The 26,036-nt window shown below is 39.3% G+C and overlaps 1 protein-coding gene across 1 annotated transcript in view; it reads right to left on the bottom strand.

The window, feature by feature from the left end:
• The window catches only part of CHRNA7 (cholinergic receptor nicotinic alpha 7 subunit), a 186,915-nt gene extending 163,595 nt beyond the window's left edge, over positions 1-23,320 (bottom strand). Inside the window, exons 1-2 of the mRNA XM_044662383.1 lie at positions 23,266-23,320; positions 22,618-22,757 (exon numbers count right to left, since the gene is read on the bottom strand). Of these exons, the coding sequence (XP_044518318.1) occupies positions 22,618-22,757; positions 23,266-23,320 (195 nt within the window). The remainder of the gene's footprint in view (positions 1-22,617; positions 22,758-23,265) is intronic.
• Between the last annotated feature and the right edge of the window lie 2,716 nt (positions 23,321-26,036).

Here is a 26,036-nt window from a genome sequence, read left to right as displayed (position 1 = left end):
CAGACACTTGTAAATCTAGACAAGTCCCTTAATCCTGTTTATCTAGTTTCCTCATCTGTAGAAATGAGCTAGAGAAGGAAATGCAAACCACTCCAGTATCTTTGCCAAGAAAACCCCAAATGGGGTCATGAAGAATCAGGTAAAACTGGGGGCAGCTGGGTAGCTCAGTGGATTGAGAGCCAGGCCTAGAGATGGGAGGTCCTGGGTTCAAATCTGGCCTCAGACACTTCCCAGCTGTGTGACCCTGGGCAAGTCACTTGATCCCCATTGCCTACCCTTACCACTCTTCTGCCTTGGAGCCAATACACAGTATTGATTCCAAGACGGAAGGTAAAGGGTTTTGAAGAAAAAAAAAGAATCAGGTAAAACTGAAACAACTGAACAACAAAAATTTATTTACTGAGAAACAACTCGATGTCCTAGGACTGGAGGGGATAAAAGAAAAGTATAGTGCTGCCTCGAAGGACCATATCACAATCTAGGTGGGGAGTCCAGTTAAGCAGACACACAAAAGAGAGACAGAGAAAGAAAGATGCGGCAATTTAGAAATATTTTAAGTGGTAAAGAAGGTGAGATTTCTTTTACTATAGCAGTTAAAATTTTAATTTGCCTTTACCCCTGGTCCATGTCTAAAATCTACAAAAATGTAAACCTTAAACATGCTTTGTCCTAAGGACTGTAAAGACAGAAAAAATTTGTGCTCAAAAAAACAGGTGTCTGACCTGCTGTCTTCTCCACTCAGAGTACACATGACCTGATCTTTGATTACAACTGAGACTGCTTCTAGGAGGGCCTGTCTCACTCTAGCTCTTTCAGTCCCCTGAGCTTTGTTCAGAATGAGCCATCTCCGATTGCCAAATACCAGACAGGTCTGTCCCCTGCTGCTATTGTCTCCCTAGAGTCAACAGTGGTGCCACATTCATTAGGTAAGCCAGGCTCAGTATGTCCCTATAGTACTACCCCAATCTTGCCTTTGTCTAGAGTTACTTAGCATCATGAAGCAATGCAAAGAACACTGGATTTAGGGTTGGAGAAAACAGATTTCAATCAGGGCTCTGCTACTTCCTACTTTTGTGACATTGATCAAATCAATTCATCTGTGTCAGTCTCAGTTTCCACATCTGTAAAATCAGAGGATTGCGCTAAAAGATTTATAAAGCCTCTTTCAGCTCTAATTCCTAATAATTTTCCATTTCTCCCTATCTAGCTTTTTATCTTTGGTGGGGAAGCTTTTTTGCTGTCTCCTCTAGCCATTCTCTTTTTGCTGCCCTTTTCTTCTGACCAATTTGCCACTTCTATATATGTGTTGTCTTCCCTTGTTAAAATGTGAATTTCTTTAGGGCAAAGTTTGTCTTCTTTTTCTATTTGTATTTCCAGTGCTTAGTATATGGCTGTCACATAGTTTAACAACTGTTTAACTGTTGTTTAATAACTGTTTAACAAAGGCTTCTCCATACATTCATATGAGTAGTTAACACCTACTGCATCCATTTCCTCAATACCTAAATCCCTTCTTAACCCTTTGCAATCTAGTTTATATTTCTCTCGTTCAAATGAGACTTGATGGTCTTCAGTCATCTCCTAATCCCAGGCTAAAACAATAACCTTTGCCTTCACTTCTGCAGTATCCAGCATTGGCTCCTCAGATTCTGTCACCATCCTTATTCTCTTCATATTTTTTGTATTATTCCTTGTCAGGTCTGACATGGAACATTCCCAAAGGCTTAGTCTTTGGAACTCTATGAATTTTTCTCCATATTTTCCTTTTTCCTTTTCTTTTTTAAACCCTTTCCTTCCATCCCAGAATCAATATTGTGTATTGATTCCAAGGCAGAAGAGCAGCAAAAGCTAGGCAATGGGGGTTAAGTGGCTTTCCTAGGGAGCTAGGAAATATCTGAGGCCAGATCTGAACCTATAACTTCCTGTCTCTAAACCTGGCTCTCAAACCACTAAAGCCACCTAACTTCCATTTTTCCTCAATTTTCTTGGAGAGAATTTATGTACTCCCATGGCTTTGACTATCATTTCTATGTAAATGATTCTCAAATATCACTTTCGAGACTTAACTTGGATGTCCTGCCAAAATTTCAAATTCAATATGTCCCAAACTGAACTTGTTCTCTTTGCTTTTGATTTTCCTAGTGCTCCTTTGAAAGCAGATTCCAACTGCCTACCATAATATCCATCCCTACTCCTCACTTTCTTCCAATGCAACTGCCTTCTCCCTACCACTAAGGTTTTGAAACTTCACAGACATTATTTAATTATCCCATCTGTTAAATTTCCTAGATTCAATCAGTCACCAAATTCTGGCATTTCTTCCTCCAAAATGTCTCTCATCCCTCTCCCTTGCTTTCTATCCCCATTGTCACTACTCTATCCATATTGTAATCACTTCCTAACTTTTCTTCCTAATTGCAGTCTCCTCTTCCAGCCATCTGATGCACCACTACCTGATTAATCTTCCTAGAATGTCATTTTGGTCAAAACTTCTAAGGTCTCCCTGTTGCTTCAAAGATAAAGTACAAAGTCTACATTCTGATATTCGAGGACCACCACAGCCTAGTCCTTTAGTTTAACTTTATCTCCCACTCAATTTGCCCATCAATTATGTACTGCCTTATACTATCACATGATGTAGTAGAAAGAACACTGAACTAAGAATAACGACGTACTAAGAATTCAAAGGAATTTGTGATAAATGAAAAAGAGAGACATTATAATAAATTTGACAAGGGGAAAGCCAAAAAGAAAGGAGAAGATTCAGAGATAGCCTTATGGAAGCAAAAACACCCAAATGGGCCCTTGAAAGAAGGAAGAGATTCTTAAGAAGGGAGAAGGGATGGGGAGAGAGAAGTCCATCACTACCAATAGCTAATATTTATATCATATTCTAATATTTCCAATGTGCTTTAAATGAATCGATGGTCCTATTTGATTCTCATAGTAACTATCTGAGATGGGTGTTATAGTGCCATTTTATAAATGAGCTCAATGAGATTGAGTGATTAGTTCAGTTACACAATAATAAATCTCAGAACTAGAATTTAAACTTGGGTTTTCCAATTCTAAGTTCAGAATTCTGAGTGCCCCTCCCATATTCCCCTACTCCTAGACCAATATGCTTTTCAGTGTTCTAAAGATATGATAGTCTAATGAAAGAAGGCTTTTTTCCCTGCTATATATAAGAGATTTTCCATTGGAACAAAAGTCTAGAGGAACTACAAAGAATGTATTATATCTATCAGTTCCTTTTCACCATTGGATATAGAAGAAGGTTCTATCTTAACAATACTTCAGTTATTTAGCTATGTACAGAGCAGCATGTTAGGTACTGAGGAAGATAGAAAGTTTTGATATGGCACAGTCTCTGTCTTCATTGAGTTTACATTCCAGTAACAATACAAACAACTAAGACAAAATGAGGGGCAAATATATATATATATGTATATATACATATACATATATATATATACATATATATATATATATGTATGTATGTATGTATGTATATGGACAACGCATTATCTCTATATTCATGATATTCAGTTAAACTCTTTTAGTTTTCTCATGGCCTTGGGACATCAACACAACCCAGCTGCTACCAAAATAATGCAATATAGTTCAGAAAAAGAAACACATTTCCTGTCATTAATATTTGTTTCTCTTTTTTCACCCTATTCCATGGCCCATAATTTTTCCTCCCTAGAAACAATAAAGGTGCCATCAATACAATGTTTTTCTAATGTATGCTAGGCAGTTATTGTAAAAGGATTGCTCATTTATCATAGTAGTTGTGGTAACAATCCCATGTAGAGCAAATAAATATGGAAGTAACATCTACATTGTAAAAGGGGTGGGGGGGAAATCCATTCCTGAAACCATATAAACTATATACATTCTTCTGACTGTGTAGAACCAGACTGATTTGACAAGGTTCTGAGTCACGTTCTCTGCTTGAGCCTTCTTTGCTTATGACTCAGAGGAATTCTGCAGCAGGTTCTACTCCCTAGTCAAATTACTTTGGATTGAAAAAAATCTGCAACATCATATTATTCTCTTCTTTATACTAGTCACAAAGACTTGGGCTTGCTAGTGTCTGGATTAAACTCAGCTCTGGCAAACAAAATTCTAGTCAAAGCCAATACAAAAAGATGTAACCAAATGGATCTGGGATCTCAGAAGATCATCATTAGAGTTAGAATAGGCCCTTAGGTATAAACACTGCAGCAAATTTTGGATACTTCAAACATAATAATTCCTGACTTTTGACAGTATCTATACAATAAATCACACACAAAAATAGTCAAAACAGAAAAATAATTCATAAAAACTGGGATATGCATGCCAAATATGATCTATTTATGGCTATCTTTATTACTCAAATAGCACTTATTAAGTACCCATTGTGTCCCAAGTTCTGAGGACACAAAGAAAGACAAACAATAATCCTTGCTAACAAGGACCTCACAGTTTAATGGAAGAGACAACAAGCAAATAACAAGATGTGAAGAATAAATAGAATACTATTGTATGAATTCTTTAGTTTTTATCTAGAGGTCAGACTTTATGTATGCACAGTCTAAATCTTATTAATAGTTATGTTCCAGAAAATGTGGGCCTGATTGGAATTTTGTCCTAAATCATAAGTATGTAACTACTGAGTTATCTAAAACTTGAAGTTCTTTTAAAAGGAAATATCTTCAAATCTTGTATATTAGATTTTCCATATTTTAAAAAGAACTATATACAAATATTATTAATTCAATATGAATTGTGGCTATCAAGTAATGAAATAGATTTTTATTACTTCTTTTTTCTTTTTTCCACAAGCCTACTGGGATGTACAGTTCCAAATCATAGTTTCTCTTTAAAGAAATAGCCTGGGGAATACATTTATTTCCACTGATCCTGCAATTGGCCAAACTATCCTTTAGAATTCTTCTTGGAAATTCTTTCAGAAACTACATAGAAGGGGCAGCTATATGGCCCAGTGGAAAGAAAGTCAGACCTGGAGACAAGAGGTCTTGGATTCAAATCTGGTCTCAGACACTTCCTAGTTATGTGATCCTGGGCAAATCACTTAACCCCAATTTCCTAAGCCTTTACCACTCTTCTGCATTGAAACCAATACTTGTTCCTGATTTTGAGACAGAAGATAAGGGGTTTTAAAAAGAAAGAAAGAAACTACATAAAAGTCATTCAAACAGAAAAACAGTCTTTTTCCTTATTGGTCATCCAAAATGAGATTTCCCCAGTTTGACAATGCCCACCCCACCCCCCACCTTATTCCCAAGTTTTGGATCTGAAAGATTTCCAAAAAGCCAAGTCCATAATTAAAAGACGAAGATGTGTCTCCCAGGAAATTACAAAACTAGATAAAAGAAACCAAATTCATAGACTTTCAGGGCACATGACTAACAAAATGAAAAACTAAACATTTTCTTTTATCCTTACATTCTCTTAAAAATAGGATTTATGTGCAAAAAAAATAAATTAATTTCACCTGATTCCATTTGTGGAACAATGATCCTATGGGGGGAAATGACACTGTAATCCATAATGGGAAATGAGGAATTTACACTCTGTATATCTGCAGAGATTTGGTACTTAAGAGAGGCCACTACTTCTGTGAGAGTATAGTGCTACCATGGACAGCATCTTGCCTTAAGAAAAACTATATCAGAGATCCTGATTGTAAATGGCACTCAAAAGAGTAGAAGGGCAAGGACCCAGAGAGGAAATTTAATAGCAAATGGACAGAAAGAAAATCCTGAAAAGACCAAGGGTTAGTAATGAACTTCACAAACAGTGGCATATAAAAATTCCTACCATGGAATAATAGCCCCTCTATCACATTCAAGAATTAATATTTCTAAGAGTAAGGCACAAAAGAAAAGAGCAGTCAGGGAACAAGATCTACAAGGTAATAACATAGAAAATGTTTATAAGAGGGAATTCAAAACAGGCACCTTGGAAGCTTTAATTCCATGAGGAATACAGAGAATGAAGAAGGAATAAATAAGTATAAGGGCCATGAATCAAAGAATAAAACTCTGGAATAAACAGAAAGGCAATAGAAACTATAAAGAGAAGAAAGAAAGCAATTCAAAGAGTATCCCTAGCAATGTCAGCTTTGATGATATTAGGGTATAAGTCACCAGAATAAGTCAAAAAAATTATACAAAGTGCCCAAACTTATGGAGACTCTAGAGTTCCTCTGTAGATGATGGAAAATTAAAGAAATCAACTCTGCTTAATGAAAGCCAGTGATCAGTTTTAAAAAGTCAAATGAGATTAACATCAGTTATCAGACAATGACTGTGCATACCCTGGCATAATATGCTAGCTAACATCTATCTCTATTCATTTTGTTAACAAAGAACCAATCATTCAACAAATTTAAATTATTTCACAATATGCTGGCTAAAAGAAATCTCATTGTGATCAAAAAGGGATGTGAAGCTTATTATTTTAGCTTAATATTTAAGGCAATGCAAATGTCCACTGCTTTGGGCTGAATGATTTTTTATAGTGTCAGGAAGTTGAAAAGCATTGTGGTACAGTGGAAAAACTGATGACTTTAGGAATCAAAGGACTGTCACCCAGAACCTAATTCTGATGTTTACTATCTGACCTTGAGCAAGCCACTTAACCTCTGTCTGACTAAAGTTTTCCAATCTGTAAAATTAGAATGTTAGACAATATAGCCTCTTCTAGTGCCAAATAGTATGGCCTCAGAAATCATCTGGTCTTATGCTAGATTTAAACCCAACTTTATCTAGATCTGACTCCAGAACTAGGAATCTAATGTCTACCAATAGTTTTGAAAAAACTGTTAGATTGAGGAGGGTTTGGAATATTTTAGATCAAGGAAGTACAATATCAATGGATTTGAAATTTAAAAAACACCTTAAGGGCTGCCTAATTCAACTACATTGGCAAATGGTATACCAACTCTTCTTAAAGATTTCCAAGGAGAGGAAACCCCATCACTTCTCAAGGCAACCAATTTTTCACTTGTAAATAGCTCTCATTGTTAGGAAAATTTGTCTGGATACCAAACCTAGATTTTCCTTTTTGCTACTTCTGCCCATTGTGCCTAAGTTTTTCCTGCTAGACTTAAACAGAAGAAGTTTAATCCTCATCCACATGACAACCCTTCAGATATTTGAACATAGCTATCATATCTCCCCTAAATTTTATTTTATCCAGGCTAACCCATGTCTAGTTCTTTCAACTGATCCTCAAGGCCCTACACCATCTTGGTTGCCCTCCACTGGACACCCTATAGCCTATCAATGCCCTTCTTAAATCACATTGCCCAGAACAGAACACAATTCTCCAGATAATGTCTGATGAGGTCAGAGGCTGGATCTCTCTGGTACCTCATTCTAATTTGTTGACTTGACTCCTACTCACTCCTGTTTCACCTCCACAGTGGCAGCCTGCTGTAGACCATTCCCTTAATAACTCTATGCCCTTTGTCCCTCATCTACACCTCAAACTGATTCTGTGAGAGGGACTTTTGGTTGACCATCATAACCACCTTGTTTTAGGGTTGCATTTCTCAGGAAACCCCAAAAAGAAAGACTTCTAGTGAGTTGGCATGCTTGGTGGCCAAAACAAAAACCATCTAGCCCAGCTGATTCATTTTACAGATGACACAAAACTAAGGCCCCCAGGACAATTCCAAGAGACTCATGACCAAAAAAATGCTATCCATGACCATAGAAGAAACATACAGTCTGAATGCAAATTGAAATATACCATTCTTTAGTTTATTCCTCCATGAGTTTTTCTTTCATGTATGCAATATGTGTCTTGTTTCACATGTGGAAATATGTATAATATGAGAATATATGTACAACCCATATCATATTACCTGCCTTCTTGGGGAGGAGATAAAAGTGATAGGGAGAAAAAGAACATGGATTACAAAAAGTCAGAAAATGAATATTAAAAATTGTACTGATATGTAATTTGGAAAACAATTCAAAATTATGATTTTTTTAAACTAAGGCCCACAGAAGTTATTCAATTTACCCAAAGCCACACATGGCAGAGCTGAACCTAAAGAAGAAGACAAAGATCTCTTAACTCCATGGCAAATGCTCTATAAGAATGTTACCTTTCTTAATGTTTTAATATATTTTATTATTTCAATATTTTATCCATGTGCACATGTACTCCTTCTACCAATGAAGCCTATAAACTTCCCATATGTTATGATAGTGGTCTCCAAACTTTTTTGGAGACCATCAGTAAAAAAATAATATTTGAGCATATACTACTACATATGTATATCTATATGTGTTGTTTTTGAATCATTTCATTCATGACCAACTCTTTATGATCCCATTTGGGGTTTTCTCGGCAAAGTAGTTTGCCATTTCCCTCTTCAGCTCATTTTTACACATAAAAAACTGAAACAAGGGGAAGTTAGGTGGTTCAGCAAATAGAAGGCCAGATCTGGAGTTGGAAGTACTTAGCTTCAAATCTTCCCTCAAATACTTCCCTAGTTGTGTGACCCTGAGCAAGTCACTTAACCCCAGTTGCCTACCCCTTACCTTTTTTGACCTTAGAACAGATGCTTGCTATGGGTTCTAAGACAAAAGATCAGGGTTTTTTAGAAAACTGAGGCAAAGAGGGTTAAGTTACTCACCCAGGATCACACAAAGAATAAGTGCCCATGGCCAGATTTGAATTCAGAAAGATAAGTCTTCCTGATTTTACGCCCAGTAATCTATCCACTATACCACCTAGCTGCCCCTTATATATACACTATGGTACTACTATATTATTCACATTAAAACTATTTACAAGAGAGGAACTTTTAAAAAGATGAAATAAATGATATTTTAAGCATTTTATTTATTGGTGATAAGAATGATAAGAAAAATCCTTATTTTCTCACTAAAAATATTAATAAGAATACTTTTTAGTGAAAGCAAGTTTAATGAAATGCTTCATTATTTTTTCATTTTGGATATGTCCTGGGATATTGAGAAGCCCTTTAAATAATAATTGTTTGTTAATATCATATCTAGAATTTATATAGCATTTAAAGGTTTGCAAAGTACTTTACACATGTTAATCTCATTCTATTGTCACAATAACCCTGGAAGATAGTTGCCATTATTATGGGCAGACAGAGAGTAAGTGATTTTTGCAGGGTCACACAATCAGCTAATATATTCTGAAGTCAAATATGAGCTAGATCTATTCTTTCCAACTCCACATCCAACACTCTAGCCACTGTGCCACCTGGTGGCCTCAATCATTATTTGGTTCATTATTTGACTGAGATAGCCAAATGGATGGTTTTTCTTTTACTTTGCTTTTTTATTGGAAAATATTTATCCTGTCCTGCCACAAAGGAAAGCATAGAAAAGACCTCAGTGCCTACCTAGTCTAAATGCATTATTCAGCAGATACTTCCTTGGTATACAAAAAGTCTACCCTCCAAAGGACCCTTGCCAAAGACCTACTGTTTTAACTTCTCTGAGAGGCTAGCACTCCACTCAGAAAAAGGATAGGAGTTGAAAACACAAACAGGGAAGGGTGGAATGAGAAAGTTTTAGAAGATAATGGGTGAAGAATACGTATTCTTGTCTTTGACACAAGTCCCATGACTGGCTACCAAAAAGGGAGGCAAACCATCTTCCCACCCTCCTATTGCCTAATCACATCCCCTTTGGGGTCATGCCACGATCCCCACTTTGAAGATTATTGCCTTAGAAGAGAACTTGTGTGAGTTAATATGTCTGACAGCAGAGAAATCATCTTTCCATTATCTAAGCTTCTGCTTATGAGCCCCTCAGAACTAAAGTCAACTGGTCCTAAGGCAGCAAAGAACAAGTCTGCCTCTGTACATGTACTCAGAGCCTTTCCAGATTATCTTAAGACCTGCCACATTTTGTCCTCTGCTGGCAGAGCCTTTCAATACCACAAGACAGAAAAGGACTTGAGTGAATATGTTCTTTTTAGATCCCTGATAATCATCCAACTTCTGCTTCAGATCTTTAGCATTTCTGTGTTATGATTCCTTTGACAGCTTGGCAAAACCTACAGGGACCTTCTCAGAACAATGTTTGTAAATGGGTAAAACACTAAAGATTGCAAATTAAACCAATTATACTAATATACAATTATTTTTTAATTATGTAGTTTAAGAACCCAAAGTTAAGAGACCCAGTTGTACCTGAACACTTTTATGAGCAAAGAGTAAAGCACTTCACAAAAGCACTAATGCCATTGTGCTGGACAGCTCCAATAGTTAGGAAATGCTTCTTAATATGGAGCCAAAATCTACTGACCTGAAATTTCTGACCATTCATCTTAGTTCTGCCTTCTTAAGCAGGACTGTGTAAATCCAATCCTTCTACCACATGGTAGTCCTTATGGTAGGAGACAACATTGTTGCTTTTTCAAATAAGCCTTCTTTTCTCCATATTATATATCTCCAGTTTCTTCAATCATCTCAGTCTCCAAAACCTTCATCTACTTATAATTATGCAGATTTTTAATGTTCCTCTAAGTAAGTTGAGATTATAAAGAAAGAAAACATTCCAGCTATACTCTAACCAATACTTAACACAAGATAACCACCACCTCCATTTATTTAGGCACTGTGTTGTACTGATGTTGTCTAAAACTGAACTAGCTATTAATAGCTTTGTCTGAGCTTTTGGTAATCTAAAAACCTCTGTTCCTTTTCATGTGACTGCATCTCAAGCTGGATCTCTCAAATTTCATTCTTATACATGATTTTTTAAAATTATACATGGTAATTTAGATTTATGGCCATTGAGTTTCATCTTATAGATTTCAGTCCATTTAACAAAGGTCTTTTAAACTATTTTGTTATTCTCCCCACCCCCAGTTCAACTTAGTCATCTTCAAATTAGTAATCCTGGCATTTATGTCTTCAGCTGTCATTAATAAAAATCTTGACCTGAACTGAACCATAAGTGTGGATCTATTACCCAAGTGTCAAGTGAGGCTTCTAAATTCCCCTGCTCTTGGTAGCTGGACTGGGATCTAAATTGGGTACTCTCAATAATATCTCATCTGGCTTGTACCCTACCTAGAATCTCTGTCTGGGAAAGATATCACACTCTGATTTGGTTTGACTTGCACTTAAAGATATGAAATCAATCACTGCAAATAGCCCAGGGTTTCTTTAATGAATGCAATAGTGATTATTATGTGCCCTGGGTTCCCTATAAATACCATTTCTTTTTCACTTTATTCTCCTCAAATGTTTCTGTCTTAGTCACTGAAAACCCCCTTCTAGATATGTCTAAAAGAAGCCCCAACAATCTGAGCACACTACACTCACTGATTCTGTATAGGTGGCAAGTTTTGGTTTTGCATTTCATTCTCCCCACTGTTCCACCTACAGCCACATTTCTGCTGCTATTCATCTTTGTCACCCGCTGCTACATATTGTTGACTCCATCGCTATCTGCTGATATTGTCTCCATAGTGACCTACAATCCTACAGCTCGAAAGCCCTACCCTTAACAAGCCCTCCACCTCCTAGCCTGTCACATAACTCAGAATCTCCTCTCTCTCTTGTCTGTGGGTCTCTTCTGCTTTCTTCTCCTTAATGTCTCTTTATCTCAGCCAATCCCGGTCAGCAGAGTCAGATCTTCTATAATATCTACTCTGAACCCCGTTGAAATTGTTCCAACATCACTGATATTAGGGAACAATTTCAGTGTAACTCAAATTTTGGGTTGTTTCTTCAAAATTTTGTCCCAGAGAAACAGCAAGAATGCAGAAAATGCCCCACTTTACTCATTAACAACAACAATGTATGTTGATCAATTGTGAATGACAACTATTATCAACAAGGCAAGGATGATCCAAGACAACCCCAAGAGACTCATGACAAAACAAAAAAGGATATTCATCACCATAAAAGGAATAGGCATTCAAATGCATATTGAGACACACCATTATTTGTTTCCTCTGTGAATTTTTCTCTAGTGAAAGCAATATGTCTTCTTTCACAACATAATGAACATGGAAATATGTATTACATGATAATTTTTGTACAACCTACATCATATAACTTGTCTTCTTGGGGAAGGGGAAGGGTAGGAAGGAGAGAAATAACATAGATTACAAAATATCAGAAAATGAGTTTTGAAAATGTTTATTGACATGTAATCTAGAAAAATAAAAATATAATATATATTTATTTAAAAAAAGAAAATGCACCACTTCACAAGCTGAAACCCTTCCAACATTCACCTTCATGAGAAATTGAGGACTTTTTTCCATTTAAAGTGATATTTATTCAAATCCAGCCTCAGACACTTCCCAGCTGTGTGACCCTGAGCAAGTCGCTTGATCCCCATTGCCCACCCTTACCACTCTTCCACCAAGGAGCCAATGCATAGAAGTTAAGGGTTTAAAAAAAATTTTAAAAAGTGATACTTATGACTGGTCCCAGACATGAACTCCACCCTAGTCCCCAACATTCCACCAAGGCCAAGGTCTGCCCTGAATCCAGAATTGCAGGCCACCAGAGGATGTCCTCTTGTTAGTTAAAAACTGTAGATTTTGCCAACCTACAGTATAAGTTGAACAGTAGCCTGAGGCTACGCAAGCTCCAAATACACTCTGTATTTACTGTATTTGTGTATTTCTTAACCATTTAACATGTGTAAAACTGTGCTACTGTTTTTATTAGATCCCTATCTTTTTTAATATGTCACTGATGAAATTCTTAAGTGTTGTATCCCTGAGCACGATATTTCTCATAAGCCCTCTAGTTATTATTGTGTGATATTTTTCAGCTTGGTGATTTTAAGAAATGCATATATCTATTACAACAGAATTCATTTATTTTCTGACATGTACCTTGAGCACATTTTTCTACATGTCTACACATGCCACAGTATACCCTTCTCTTCTACCTCCCTGCCAGCCTACCCCCAGTTAAGAATGAATAGGAAGGGGGATTGGCAAGAAAAGCAGAAAATACTCATTGATATGGTTAGAGCTTTGTCAGTTTTTAGAAGCCAATCCTGAATTCTTTTGATAAAGTAGTTTATATCTGAGGGTATATATAAAGTAAAATTGTTGCTAAGGGTAACATCAGCTTTAGAAGAAAGTCATTATACTTAAATTCCATGTAACACCTATCTATCAGGTATCTCTGGAAATCCCTCTTGAGAAGAAAGTTTTTTCCACCCCCAAAATATTAGAGCTAAAGGAGGCCACAGAGACCATCTAGAGTGGACCAATTCTCTTATTTTAATGGAAAATTCACACCTCCCCTCCCCGCAACTGACCAACATACCAGGTAAAAGCTAAGCAGTCCTATTTCAAATCATCTTCCAACACTCACCATAGACAGGGTTTAGTAGTCATTAAAACAGAGCATCCCAGCTCACTTCTGGATTGTCTCCTCATGCATCTTATTAAAGGGGGAAAAATTCATCCTTTCTTGACCCAAATTCAATGCCCACATGGCCTGTTTCTGTTCAAATGTTTCTTTGATCTTAGCAGGGTAGTTTGCCTCCGAACCCAAAACTGAAAAAATAAGCTCTCTCTGAAATGAATATCTTCATTCATTTTCTCTGTGAGGGAGGATGAAAAGTTATCTATTACTGATTAGGGAAAAAAATTAATTTCTGTGTGTTTTTCAGTAGTATCATCAAATTACATAATTTTCTTTATTTCTTTCACTTCGACCATACAGAAGAGAAGAAATGGGACTCTGAAGAAGTTAAAACACATGGGAAAATGGCTTCAGCTGTCAGCTGTGAAAGACAGAAGTCACAGGAATGATTTCTTAAGCAGGATTACCTGCAGGTGACGGCTGGGAAAAACTAAATGGATTTTGATAATAAGTTAGCTTGAAGTTCCAGAATGGAAAAGAAACCCAAGTGAGGTCTGACTCCAAAATAAGCACTCCAGAGGAGTAAAAATATGTCAGAGATCAGAGAACCAATGAGGCTTCTCAGCAAAGGGGGAAGAGAACAGCTGCCAGTTGTTCCCTGGGACTATTTGCAAGGTAGCGTTAGAGTTAGCCTTGGAACCAGGAAAGCCTGAGTTCAAGTGTGTTCTCTTATGACCCTAAGAAAGTCACTTCAACTCTCGATGCCCTCAACCAGTGGAGTCCAACTCAAACAGAAGCAGGGCCCCTAGATCCTACATAGGGAATTGTGTGGCCTACATATTGACTTAGTTTTAAAATGTAACATTATCTATGTTTTGTTATATTTCAATTTATTTTGCTAAATATTTCCCAGTTACCTTTTAACCTAGTTCTCATGTCTGATATTCATGCTCTAAGCAATGCTCTTTCCTTGTTCAGTTTTCAGTCATGTCTGACTCTTCCTGACCCCATTTGAGGTTTTCTTGGTAAAGATACCAGAATGGTTAGCCATTTCCTTCTCTAGCTCATTTGACAAATGAGGAAACTGAGACAAACAAGATTTAGTGACTTGCCCAAGATCACATAGCTAGTAAGTATCTGAGGCCAGATTTGAACTCAGGAAAAGGAGTCTTCCTGACTCCAGCTCTAGCACTGTCCTCAATGCCACCTAGCTACACAGCAAGCAATTCTCCAAGACAGGAGTTTTTAGCCTTTTTTTGTACTGTGAGCTCCTTCTTGTCCTTCTTGTCTAGTAAAGCTTAGGGACTTTTTCTCAGAATGATGTTTTTAAATGAATAAAATAAAATACATAGGATTACAAAGGAAACCAATTATATTGAAATACAGTTACTAAAATCTTTTTACAAAATAAAAATATACAAGTTCACAGACTCTGGTTAAGGAACCCTGCTTAAAATTACAGGATGCAAAGAATGCATTGATGCCTGCACTGACAGAAGGAGTTTCTTCAGCAGGGAATTCCCTATATCAATGAAATCATAAGCCTAGCCCTCACCCTTATTTTAGAGGCAGCAGTAACTTCACAAAGCTGGTATCAGTCATGGAATGTTTGGAAACTGCCCTGGATCTAGTAAAGGAAGGAATATGGGCTATGACCCAGAATGTGTGGTCAGCCAGTAAAATAGCAGTCATGGGCAGAGAAAAAATAAAACCATAAGTGACAGTTAATTTGACATGAGAAAAATAAGTGAATTATATGGGAGAGAGAAGAAATGCTAGAGCAAGGAGCTGGCTGGCACCATCTGCACTGAGTCTAAAGGAACTGTGTAAAGGGCAATGCAGTACTAGTATACATAGATGAGTACAGAGGAGAAGCGATGAGAAGTTAGTCCTCCACTTGGTCTCTAATGGAAAAATGATTGAGCTTATATGTTTGGTAGTCAAGAAATTCAGGTTTTAGTCCTGACTTTACACCAGCAGGGCCGATTCAAATTATAGCTATTGGGGCAGCTAGGGATTCAATGGAGAGAAAGCCAAGCCTGGAGATGGGAGGTCTAAAGTTCAAATCTGACCTCAGACATTTCCTAGCTGTGTGATCCTGGGCAAGTCATTTAATGGCAATTTTCTAGCCCTTATCACTCTTCGGACTTAGAATCTATTATTAGTATCAGTTCTAAGACAGAAGGTAAGGATTTTTTTTTAAATTTGGTCTCATGCCATATAGCTCAGTGCAGCACTTTCTGAGCCCTTTTTGGACTGTTTAGGGAAGTGTAACCAGGAAAGTACAGGCTGATTACCAGAAAGGAGTATTTCAAAATCTGATAAAGACTAAAATTTTGATTAAGTAATGTTTGATAAGTTAATTTATTAGATAGAAAAGTCTTTAATTATACCATAAACTATGTATTTTAAATTTCTGGATATCCAAGGAGTAGGGATTAAAAACTAAGATTTAACCTGTATAGTGATCTCCCAGAGGAGGAAATTCCCTTTTCTAATGCTGGTTAGCACCTTTGCAGTAATGTTATAGTCTTAGAAAGTTGCCTGGGATGCCATCTTTCCCATGGGCACATAGCCAATATGCGTCACAGGCAACTGTTATTGCGGATAAAGAGCCAGACGTTAAGCCAAGACATTTGACGTGTGTGGTGTGTGTGTGCATGCGCATGTGTATGTTTAAACCATTACCTTTTGTCTTTGTATAAATTCTAAATGGCAAGAGCTAAGCAATCAAGGTTAAATGACTTGCCCAGGGTCACTCAGCTAGGAAGTGTCTAAGACCAGATTTGAACCCAGGTCTTCTCAACTCGAAGCCTGACATTCCATACACTGTTCTACCTAGTTATCCCCATTTATGGTTGAAACTCAGAACTGGGCAATATTGCTCAAGTTCAGCTATAAAACCATTACAACTCACACCTTTATAGTACTTTAAGATTTACAAAATATTTTCTTCTCAAAAGCCTTATGAGGTGGGCATTGTGGGTATTATCTCCATATTATAGATGAAGAAATTGAGAAACAGAGAGATTAGTGAACCTGCTGTCAACAATATCATATCCAGGACTCACACTCAGCCACCTTTTTCCCCCATTATACAATGTATAGTTCTATAAATAAGATCTCAAAAACTAAAGATAATAGATCTGGCAGGATTTGACAGTGAGCCATTGTAAGAATCTCAGAGAAAACGTGAGCCTTGCAGATGAGAATGAGGACCTCTTACCCCTGGGAGGGTTCCCAGATTTCAGGCTCAATTCTTCTGTGCCAAATAAACCTTTTGAGAGTCGAAATTGCAAACCAAAAGCAATAAGGTGATGGTGAACATCACAATATTCTCGGTAAAGTATTCCATTATACCACCATTTGTACTTGTAGTACTCATTTTCTCCAATACCTCACATGTCAGCCTTCTGGATATAGCTCCATAAAATGGCACATTCATTCCCTACCCATTTATATATTAATAGTGGGATAGTCATGGGTGTCTTAACAGCACAATGAGGCAGATGTAGAGACAATTTAGTCAAATGCATTAACAACAGGGAAAGTTGCAGGATTAGTCAGAGAACCTGACATTTGCACAGCACTCATTTTTCAAAGCACTTATGCATATATACCTTCTCATTCTTGATTCAGGGGGAGGCAATCCAATACAATAAACCTAATAATCACCATATAGCACAGGGTGTGCCAACTAGAACAAGAACATACTTAAGAACATTTCATCAGGAGCTTTCCAGTGTGTGTGTGTGTGTGTGTGTGTGTGTGTGTGTGTGTGTGTGTGTACACATAGGGAGTTGAAGATGATAGATGATGCCCCTTATGAATAAAGATGACTAGGCTTGGGATGCCTTGTCTCCAGATGACTTTGGTCAGCAAATCTCTCTCAACACATGCAGGGAGGGTAATGCCAAGACGGGATCAAAATATTCAGGTTTCCAGATAAGTCTAAACAGAGTTGGCAAAGGTTCCTCCCAAAGCAGCTTTTCATATGCTAATAGATGTATAGAGTACCTTGGAACTGCTTATCCCTTGCCCACCTGAAACTCCCTTAAGTTCCATAGCTGAACCTGTCAGTATGTTAAGATCTAGACTGGGAAATGTGTCTCTGCTTTTGAATGAAAATTTTGTTCAAGTGGGACTTCAACAGAACCTAATAAGTAGGAAATATCAGTAAGGTTTGCCCTAACCACAACCCTTGGGTGGGGGAGAAGGGCTCCCTGTGACTTCATTTCTATAGAGTATATTAATTGTTAGAAACACCCTCTACCATTCCAAGTCAGTGGTTCATGTGTAACTTAATGGGGCAGCCTGGTAGAGTGGATAGCAATGCTGAATTTGGAGCAGGTTCAAATTTTGTCAGATATCCTTTCCATGGTACTATAGGCTAGTGACAATATCTTGGTGCTCTCAACAACTGTCTTAAGACATAGATTGCAAGAGAAAGGGCTGACCTGCACTGAGTCCACTGGTAGTCCATATGCCCATGTTGGCGAACCTATGGCACACGTGCCAGAGGGAGCTGCTCCCGTCCCTCTCCACATGCCTGAGGACATTTCTCATGCCACCTGCCCCACTGCCCAGCAGCCCAGTGGGAGTGCTTCCTCCCTCCCATCTGGGGCAAAGAAGGGGGAAGGGTGCACACATTCGGCATGATGGTTGCAGTGTGGACACTGGGTCTCTAAAATGTTCACCATCACTGCCCTTTACCAAGGGAATCACAAGTCTAGGTCCCTATCTCTATCCTTAGGAAGTAGCAATAAAAAGGATGTCTTGTACAAAATTACACTTATAGGTGTTTCATATGACAAGGGGTAAGTGGTTCTAAGATATTCTATAATTCTATTAGCATATGAAAAGCTGATTTGGAGGTATTTTTGCCAATTCTGTTTAGACTTATCTGGAAGCCTGAATGTTTTGACGGTGTCTTATATGGGTATGTACCATTTTGTACCAGGATGGGACTTGAACTCGTGTTTTTCTAGCTCTAGAGCCAACCCTTTTAGTCACAATCCTAGTCTGCTTCTCCCTAAGACTGTAACAGATCAAAATAATATAACACTTTAAGGTTTACAAATACTTTACATATATTATTTCATTTGAGCCATAAAACAACCCTTAGAAATAGATACTATTCTCATTTTTTTTAACCCTTACTTTCTGCCTTAGTAACAACAGTAAGACAGAAGAGCAGCAAGAGCTAGGCAATCAGGGCTAAGTGACTTGCCTGGGGTCACACAACTAGGAAGTGTATGTGGCCAGATTTTAACTCCAGGCCTGACACTATCCACTGAGCCACCTACTTGTCCCTATTATTTTCATTTTACTTATGGCAAAACTAAGACCCAGAGAGTTTGTTACTTTCTCAATTACCCAATGATTAAAGGTCTGAAGCAGAAATGCAATCTAGGTCTTCTGGACTCCAACTCTAGCACTTTATCCAATACACTGCACTGTTCTAGATGAGTTACAGATAAAATGCTGACCTGCATTAGTGGAAGAAGTTTTCATACCAGGCATTTCAGACACAGATGCCAGGCGAAAAGGAAAATTAACTGGTATTTCTGCCTCTCAGGGTTTGCTTTGAAATCCACTTGAACACAACCTTCATTTAGAGGCATAGCCACATTTTCCAGACCAGATCTTAACATACAAAAACTATCTTAATTTTAAAACTGATCTGCTATCTAGGTTAGGTAGGGGAAAAGAGAAAATTAAAATAAAAACAAAACCTTTGTCATGTCTTTGGGAGCAAGTTGCATTCTTCCTTCATCCTAGTCACCAAGATGACCACATGGTTTGTTATCTTCAACTCCTTGCCATATGTTTTCAGTTGCCAAATCCTAGTAATTCTATCTCAGTCACATACCTTGTAAACACACCCTTCTCTTCTCTGATATCTTCTAGTGGCAATCAAGGGCCTGGTGTGGGCCCTTATCACCTCCTACCTAGGCTATCACAATAATGCACTGGCTAGGTCAAACTGATCTTTCTAAAGATCATAGATCTGACTATGCCATCCCTTGTCCCAGTCTGGAAACTCCAGTCAGTGGCTTTCTATTACCTCTAGGATCAAATTGGAGTCAGGAGGACCTAGATTCAAATCTGGCCTCAGACACTTCCTAGCTATATGACCCTGGGCACATTTAATTGCAATTGCCTCTTCTGTCTTTGAATTGATACTAAAAAGATAAGGGCTTAAAAAAAACATCATAACCTGCCCTACTCTACTTTTGTAGCTTTCTAGCACCTTACTCACCTCCATATACTCTTTCATCCAAGGACACCAGCCTTCTTGCTATTCTTCCTCCATCTTGCAAATCTGTGCATTTTCACTGCTTGTCTCTCATATTTGGAATTCTCTCCACCTTTCTCCATCTCCTTTCTTCCTTTTCTTCCTTCAAGTCCCAGATAAAACCCCAACTTTTGGAAGGGGCCTTTCCCAATGCTCCTTAATGCTAGCTCCCTCCCTCTAAGATTGCCTCCAATTTATTCTGGATATATCTTGTTTGTTCTTAGTTGTTTGCATGTTGTCTTCCTCCATTAGACAGTGAGGTCCTTGAGAGCAAGGCTTCTTTTTTGCCTTTCTTTATATCCCTAACATTTAGCATCTGTTACGCGCTTTCACACTAGGTGCTTGATAAATGTTTGTTGATTTGCTTTAAGTATGTTCTTGTGAGCAGGACTGATATTACAGGAAAATGAAGTCAACAGCTGCCTACAAGGAAAGAGCTGAAGAGCATCATAATATCCCACCCCCACCCTGCTGCATTTCCTTGCCATTCCCTCCTTACCTCTGTTACAGCAGAAAGGGCCCTGGAGTCATAGGACTTGGGTTCAAATCTCACCCAATACTTATGATATGTGTATCCAAAGATCTGGGTTTCCTAATCTATAAGAAGGAGTTGTACTAGGCAAACACTAAGGTCTCTTCTAGTTCTAAATCTATGATCAATCATTTCTTAAAGGATTCTTAAGGAAATACTCAGGATAGGGACACATGCACACTCATAAACACACAAATTTTTAATAGGAGTCTTGCCTAAAGCCACCTTCTTAAGCAGTATTATGAGCCTTAAAGGAAAGAGCTGTACAGACACACAAGAGTCTGAAAACGGGTTGGCACATGCAAGAAATAGCATGAAAAAATGGTCTTTAATTAAGCAAAGCATTAAAGAGGAAGCATGGTATAGTGGAAAAATGATTGCACTTTGAGTCAGAGGATTTGCCTTCCCTCTAAGGTCCCTATCAGCTCTAACATTTAACACCTCAGAGGTGGGTCTCATCTTTGATGATAGCCTTATGATCACAGTCACATGCCTTAACTCCTTCAATATCCAACATCACTAGCTTATGTGGCACTCAGAATATATGTATATGCACCTAGATATTCCCCCAGGCCACAATATAGTCAAAAACATCCCCATCACATTCAGTCACTGGTTCAAGTCATTTGCAAAATATATATATATATATATATTTACCTCCGTTATAAGGAGAAACTAGTATGTATCAACCACACAGGTATAAAGCATAGTCCAGCTTGTCTTCATCCCTTTCTTCTCCCTCCCTAGACAGCTAGTGCTCTTCTTCTCTCAGCCCCCTGGTCATTGAGGAAACTCTCCAAGCATAACCCCTGGATTCAGGCCAAAACTGATCTTTAGGCAACTTCCTGGCACCTCAAGGGAATTTTTCCTCTTCCCCACACTCAAAAATTCAGCTGCGGTCAGTTTGTCAATCTGTTCCCTTCCAGCTTTTGCTCTGATTAATAATAGAAAAACAACACACTCTAGTTTTCTGGGTTTTTTCTTTATCAACTCTTTTACTACTCAATTTTTGTTTGCTTCTACCCCTTCTACACTCCCACTTTTCTATTTTCCCCTCAATCCATTTTTGTCCTATCACAGTGAAGCAATGCCCACATTTTTCACATTTAAGATTCCCAAGCTATCTTTTACCCAGGGCAAGCTAGCACACATCTATAATGTATACAATTGAGGAGGGAGCTAGTCATTAAAATACATTTTAACCAGGTTAAAGCATTAAGTTATCTGGGATGGGTAGGACATTAGACAGGCAATGTTATTAATAAAATTACTTAGATGGAATGTTATGGTTAAAGAAATAACAGAAACAAGTATGGGAAGGAATGCATGCACTCAGCACCAAGTTCCAAAGACAGAGAATGGAAAAGGAGCTGAATTTACATAGCAATCATTCAATGGTGTTGGCACTAGGCAAGACAGAAGAGAAAGAGGTGTTCTCCCTCATAACACCTGAAGAAAGTGATTCTGAATGGAAATGTTGCAAAGCATTGTGCAAGTAAATAACAGATTGGACAGAATTTGAGAATAGTGGGTTTTTTTCCCCCAATAGTCTAATTCCTAGCAGAAAGGCAAAAAATGTATAGAAGTCTTATTGTTTAAATTATCAGTGGCATTCCTGAAACTTCCACAGCTTAAACAGATCCATCAACAGAATAGTCCAGGTTTACTGACTACCAATACAAAGTCTATCCAATTAGTCTTTTTAAAAAAAGAGAGATGAATTGAAATATATTCTCTGGATGTATGTGGGAAAAGTAGGTATGAATAAGTGAATGAATGCTGTGAATAGATTATTCGGGGAACTGCTTTATGCTACATTAACTGATATGGTTGTAATAAGAATTAAAAGTGAAATCTGCATCACAGCTGGTTTTACTCATTCCAGAGATGACTTTTTGGGGAAACTTCTCACTACAGTTACCAGCTAAGAAAAAGATGCTGGATCCACTAAAGACATACATAGCAGGGACTATTTTTATTTATATTGTTACCTAGGTGAGAGATCAGGGCCCTGCGGGACCTGGGAGGAGAACTCCGAGAGAAAGGAGGGAAAGGAAGTAAGGGTCTGGGGCCAATGTTTCTGCTACAGTGTAGTGGTTGGGGGGTGGGGGTGGCGGAGTGTAGTCATTGAAATTAGGCACCTAAGATAATTATTTTTGGACTTCACAATTTTGCCGTGAGCGCAGCCAGTTCTGCCTCTAGGTCTTATTACATAAATGCAAAAAGAAATTTTTTTTTTCATCTGTATTTCACTGGCCTGCTCTCTCCACCCTACTCCAGGCACAAAAGTAGCCCAATGAGCCGCTGACGACTTACACTTAGCAAATGGCCAAGAGGTTCTATGAACCGGGAAGGAGAGGAGAAGGGAGTCCGTGCCTACGTAGCGCGACAAAAGCAACAAAGACGGAGAGCAACCCTCAGACTCACCACGTCCATGATTTGCAGGAGGCTCAGGGAGAAATAGACTGTGAGCGGCTGGGAGTCGTTGGCGACCGGTCTTTCCAAGGGGTTGTAATTCTTGAGCAGTTCCTTATAGAGCTTCCTCTGGAACTCGCCTTGCAGGGATGCTTCAATAGACGGGGAACTAGTTAGGCCGCTCAGAGTCGGCCAGGCAGGGACACTGCACCCCCACTTCTCCGCTCCCCAGTAGCCGCCCAGCACACACATGCTTCCAGAAAAAAAGAGAACCCTGGAGTGGGGGAGCCTAGGAACCCGTTCCCTTTCCGCTTCCAGGTCTGTCTTTTAGCGTGCGAGTCTGTGGGGCATCCCGTCCTTCTGCCCATCCTCCAGCCCTCGGGCTAGACTCCGACCCCAGGAAGTAGAAGGCAGGACACTGGGGAACCTGAGGGTCCCGCCACTCCTGCCCTCCACTCCACACCCTAACTCCGCAACCCCGAGGACTGAAGGGAGAGGGATCCTTGCTGGGTATCAAGAAGAGAGCTGGGTAATGCAAGGGGCACCGCCCCCTATCACCACCCTCACCCTTCTCCTACCGCTACAGGATCTCAAAGCCCCGTTAGTGCTTGGGAAGGAAGGGAGAAGTGGAAGGCGGCGAGACCACGAGCACTGCTTTACCGTGAAGGAGTGAAGCCGCCACCACCAACCACACACTCCCCTGCTGGCGGCTCATTCTGAGGTCCCCCGCAACCTCCCCCGCTCCAAGTCCAGCCACAAAGTTGGGCACAGTCCCCCTGCGAGGCGCTGAGCAGCCGGGTCCCGCGGGCTCCCGTCCCCAACAGCAGCAGCAGCTGCTGCGCTGCCCTTGTCGGCCGCCCGGCTCTCCGTCACTTGCTTGCTCCCTCCCTCCCCGAGCTCCTGTCCCTCCCTAGCTGCCACCCCGGCTTCGCTCCTTCCTTTAAAGAGGAGGCAGCCCTGGCAGTGCCCGGCAGCGCTGAAACGCCCCCCGCTCCGCCCCCCAGCTCTCCACGTGATGGAATCCCCTCCTTTCCTGCCCACCCCCAGATTTCACTCACTGTAGGAGCCAGAGGGAGAAGATCGGGAGACGAGAGCAGGGATTACTAGGAGCCAGAGGTTGGCCAGAGAACTGCAGCTGATAGGCAAGGGTGGAACACCCCTGCCTGCATGTCTAGAGATTTGTGGCTCTCCTGCCAGTTCACGCTCACGAACCACATTTCACCCTGCTCTTCCTCAAACCTTCGGACCACCTAGAACTCCCTCGGTTCCAACGACCCCTTCCTTTCCTTTCTTTGACCTCTATTCAGCCTCCCTCTCTCCGTTACTTCAGACCTCAACCACCAAGATAATGGGCATGAATGAGTATTCTCTGGATTGCCTACCATTTTGCTGGCATTCAATCTTTCCATATTCAGTCAAGTTTGATGGGTTCCATGCCAATCACAAGAATATGGGTCACTGTACTAAAGTGATTCCTGCTTAGTTCATTCTGCCTGTCCTAAAAATTTTTAAATAAAAGTTCATACTCCAGGGTGGACTCAAAGCTTTCATTCACTTTCAGGACCCCTGCTGATTATCCCGAGGTCCTCTGAAACAAAGGCCCAAGAACACAGCTCATTTCTCTGACTTCTTTTCTAGATCTGCCCAAGTCTACTACTAGACCTGCCCCCACTCTAGAAATTAAACTGAAACTTAACCATTTCTGGAGGTTATACACAGGTATTCTTTCTACTACACGCTTTTCCTTCTCAGCCCAAATTCCCAGCCCCATTTCTTGATAGGGCTTTCCCTTTTAATATGATATCATCAATACAAATTCTCTCTTGGCTGAAGCAAAAGCTACTCTGTCTAATTGTTGGGAGGATAGCCTGATTGAGCCCCAGGGATTCAAATTTCTTGAGCTTTGCCTTTCAGGCACTATACTCCTGAAACCAGAGGTCTGGGGCCGGCTTTTGTTTTGTTTTGTTTTGTTTCCATTGAGCCTATCCCAAGGCTTGCCTAAAGAATTCACAAGAGCTTAAATTCAACAAACGTTTAAGTGCCAGCTAGGTGCTAAGCAGTGTGCTAGGAGCTTGGGAAACAGACTAGAAAGAAACAGGGAGCTTGCCTTGACTAGGGAGCTTACATTCTTGGCTATGAGGGTGGGGATGCAGCATCTAAACAGAAATAAATAAATACAAGACGTGCAGATTTCAAGAGGTTAAAAGAGGTACAATTTAGGATACTACCCACCCTACCCCCCCCCAAAAAAAAACACCTAGTGTTAGGAAGTAGCACCTGTTCACTTTGAAGGAAAATAGGGATTCTGGGAGACAGAAGTGAAGAAGTGTATTCCAAACCTGGGAGACCTCAAAGTTGTGTATGCATCTGGAATGGTTAGTAAAGCTTTGGCTGAATGTGTCTACCTACCTCCCTCTGCAGGAGATTCAAATATTTTGCAGCAGAAATCACCAGTCATTAAACAACAAAAATTGAGTGAGTTGCTATACTATATGCCCAGGACAGTGTTCCCTCTGTGGAGATGGAGTTTTTTTTAAATGTATAAAGCACCATCCTAAAGGAATATATAGTTTGGACCAGAAATTTTTAACCTTTTTTGAGTCATGGACCTCCTTGGTCAGTCTGGTGAAACCCACAGACTTCTCAGAATAATGTTTATAACTGTGTAAAATAAAATGCAAAGAATTAATAATAACAGCCTACATTTTTGTAGTGTTTATTGTGTATCAGAAATTATACTAGGTGCTTTACAAATACTTTGCCATTTGAACCTCCCAAAACCCCTGAGAGGTAAAGACTGTTAATATCTTCATTTTTACATACAAGGAAACTGAAGCAAACAGAGGTTAAATGACTTGACCAGTCATGCAGTTAATAAATGTGTGAGACTAGATTTGAACTCAGGACTTCCTGACTCTGGACTCAGTATTCTATCCACTGTTCCAAACTAATTATATTAAAATATAGTTACCTCCCCAAAAAAATTTCACAAACCTCCAATTTAGAAAAACATAGAACACAGAGATAGTGTAAGATCCCAGTACTGAGGGGGCAGCTGGGTAGGTCAGTGGATTGAAAACCAGACCTAGAGACTTGGGAGGTCCTAGGTTCAAATCTGACCTCAGACACTTCCCAGCTGTGTGACCCTGGGCAAGTCACTTAACCCCCATTGCCTGGCGCTTACCACTCTTCTGCCTTGGAGCCAATACACAGTACTGACTCGAAGATGGAAGGTAAGGGTTAAAAAAAAAAAAAAAAAAAAAGATCCCAGTACTGAAAGTCAGGTTCTAGTTCTGGCTCTGCCACCTGCCAGTTGTATAATCTTCTAATTCCTCTCCATCTTCTTTTCTTCACCAGTAAAATAAATGTTGATCTCTAATGTCATGCAGATATAAATATCTTTATCTAGACAGATTAAAAATTAGATTAGA

Source organism: Gracilinanus agilis, chromosome 2 (genome assembly GCF_016433145.1).
Source record: "Gracilinanus agilis isolate LMUSP501 chromosome 2, AgileGrace, whole genome shotgun sequence".
In the NCBI taxonomy this organism is placed as follows: Eukaryota; Metazoa; Chordata; class Mammalia; order Didelphimorphia; family Didelphidae; genus Gracilinanus; species Gracilinanus agilis.
Note: the sequence above shows the minus strand (reverse complement) of the source record. Positions and strands in the feature narration are given on the sequence as shown.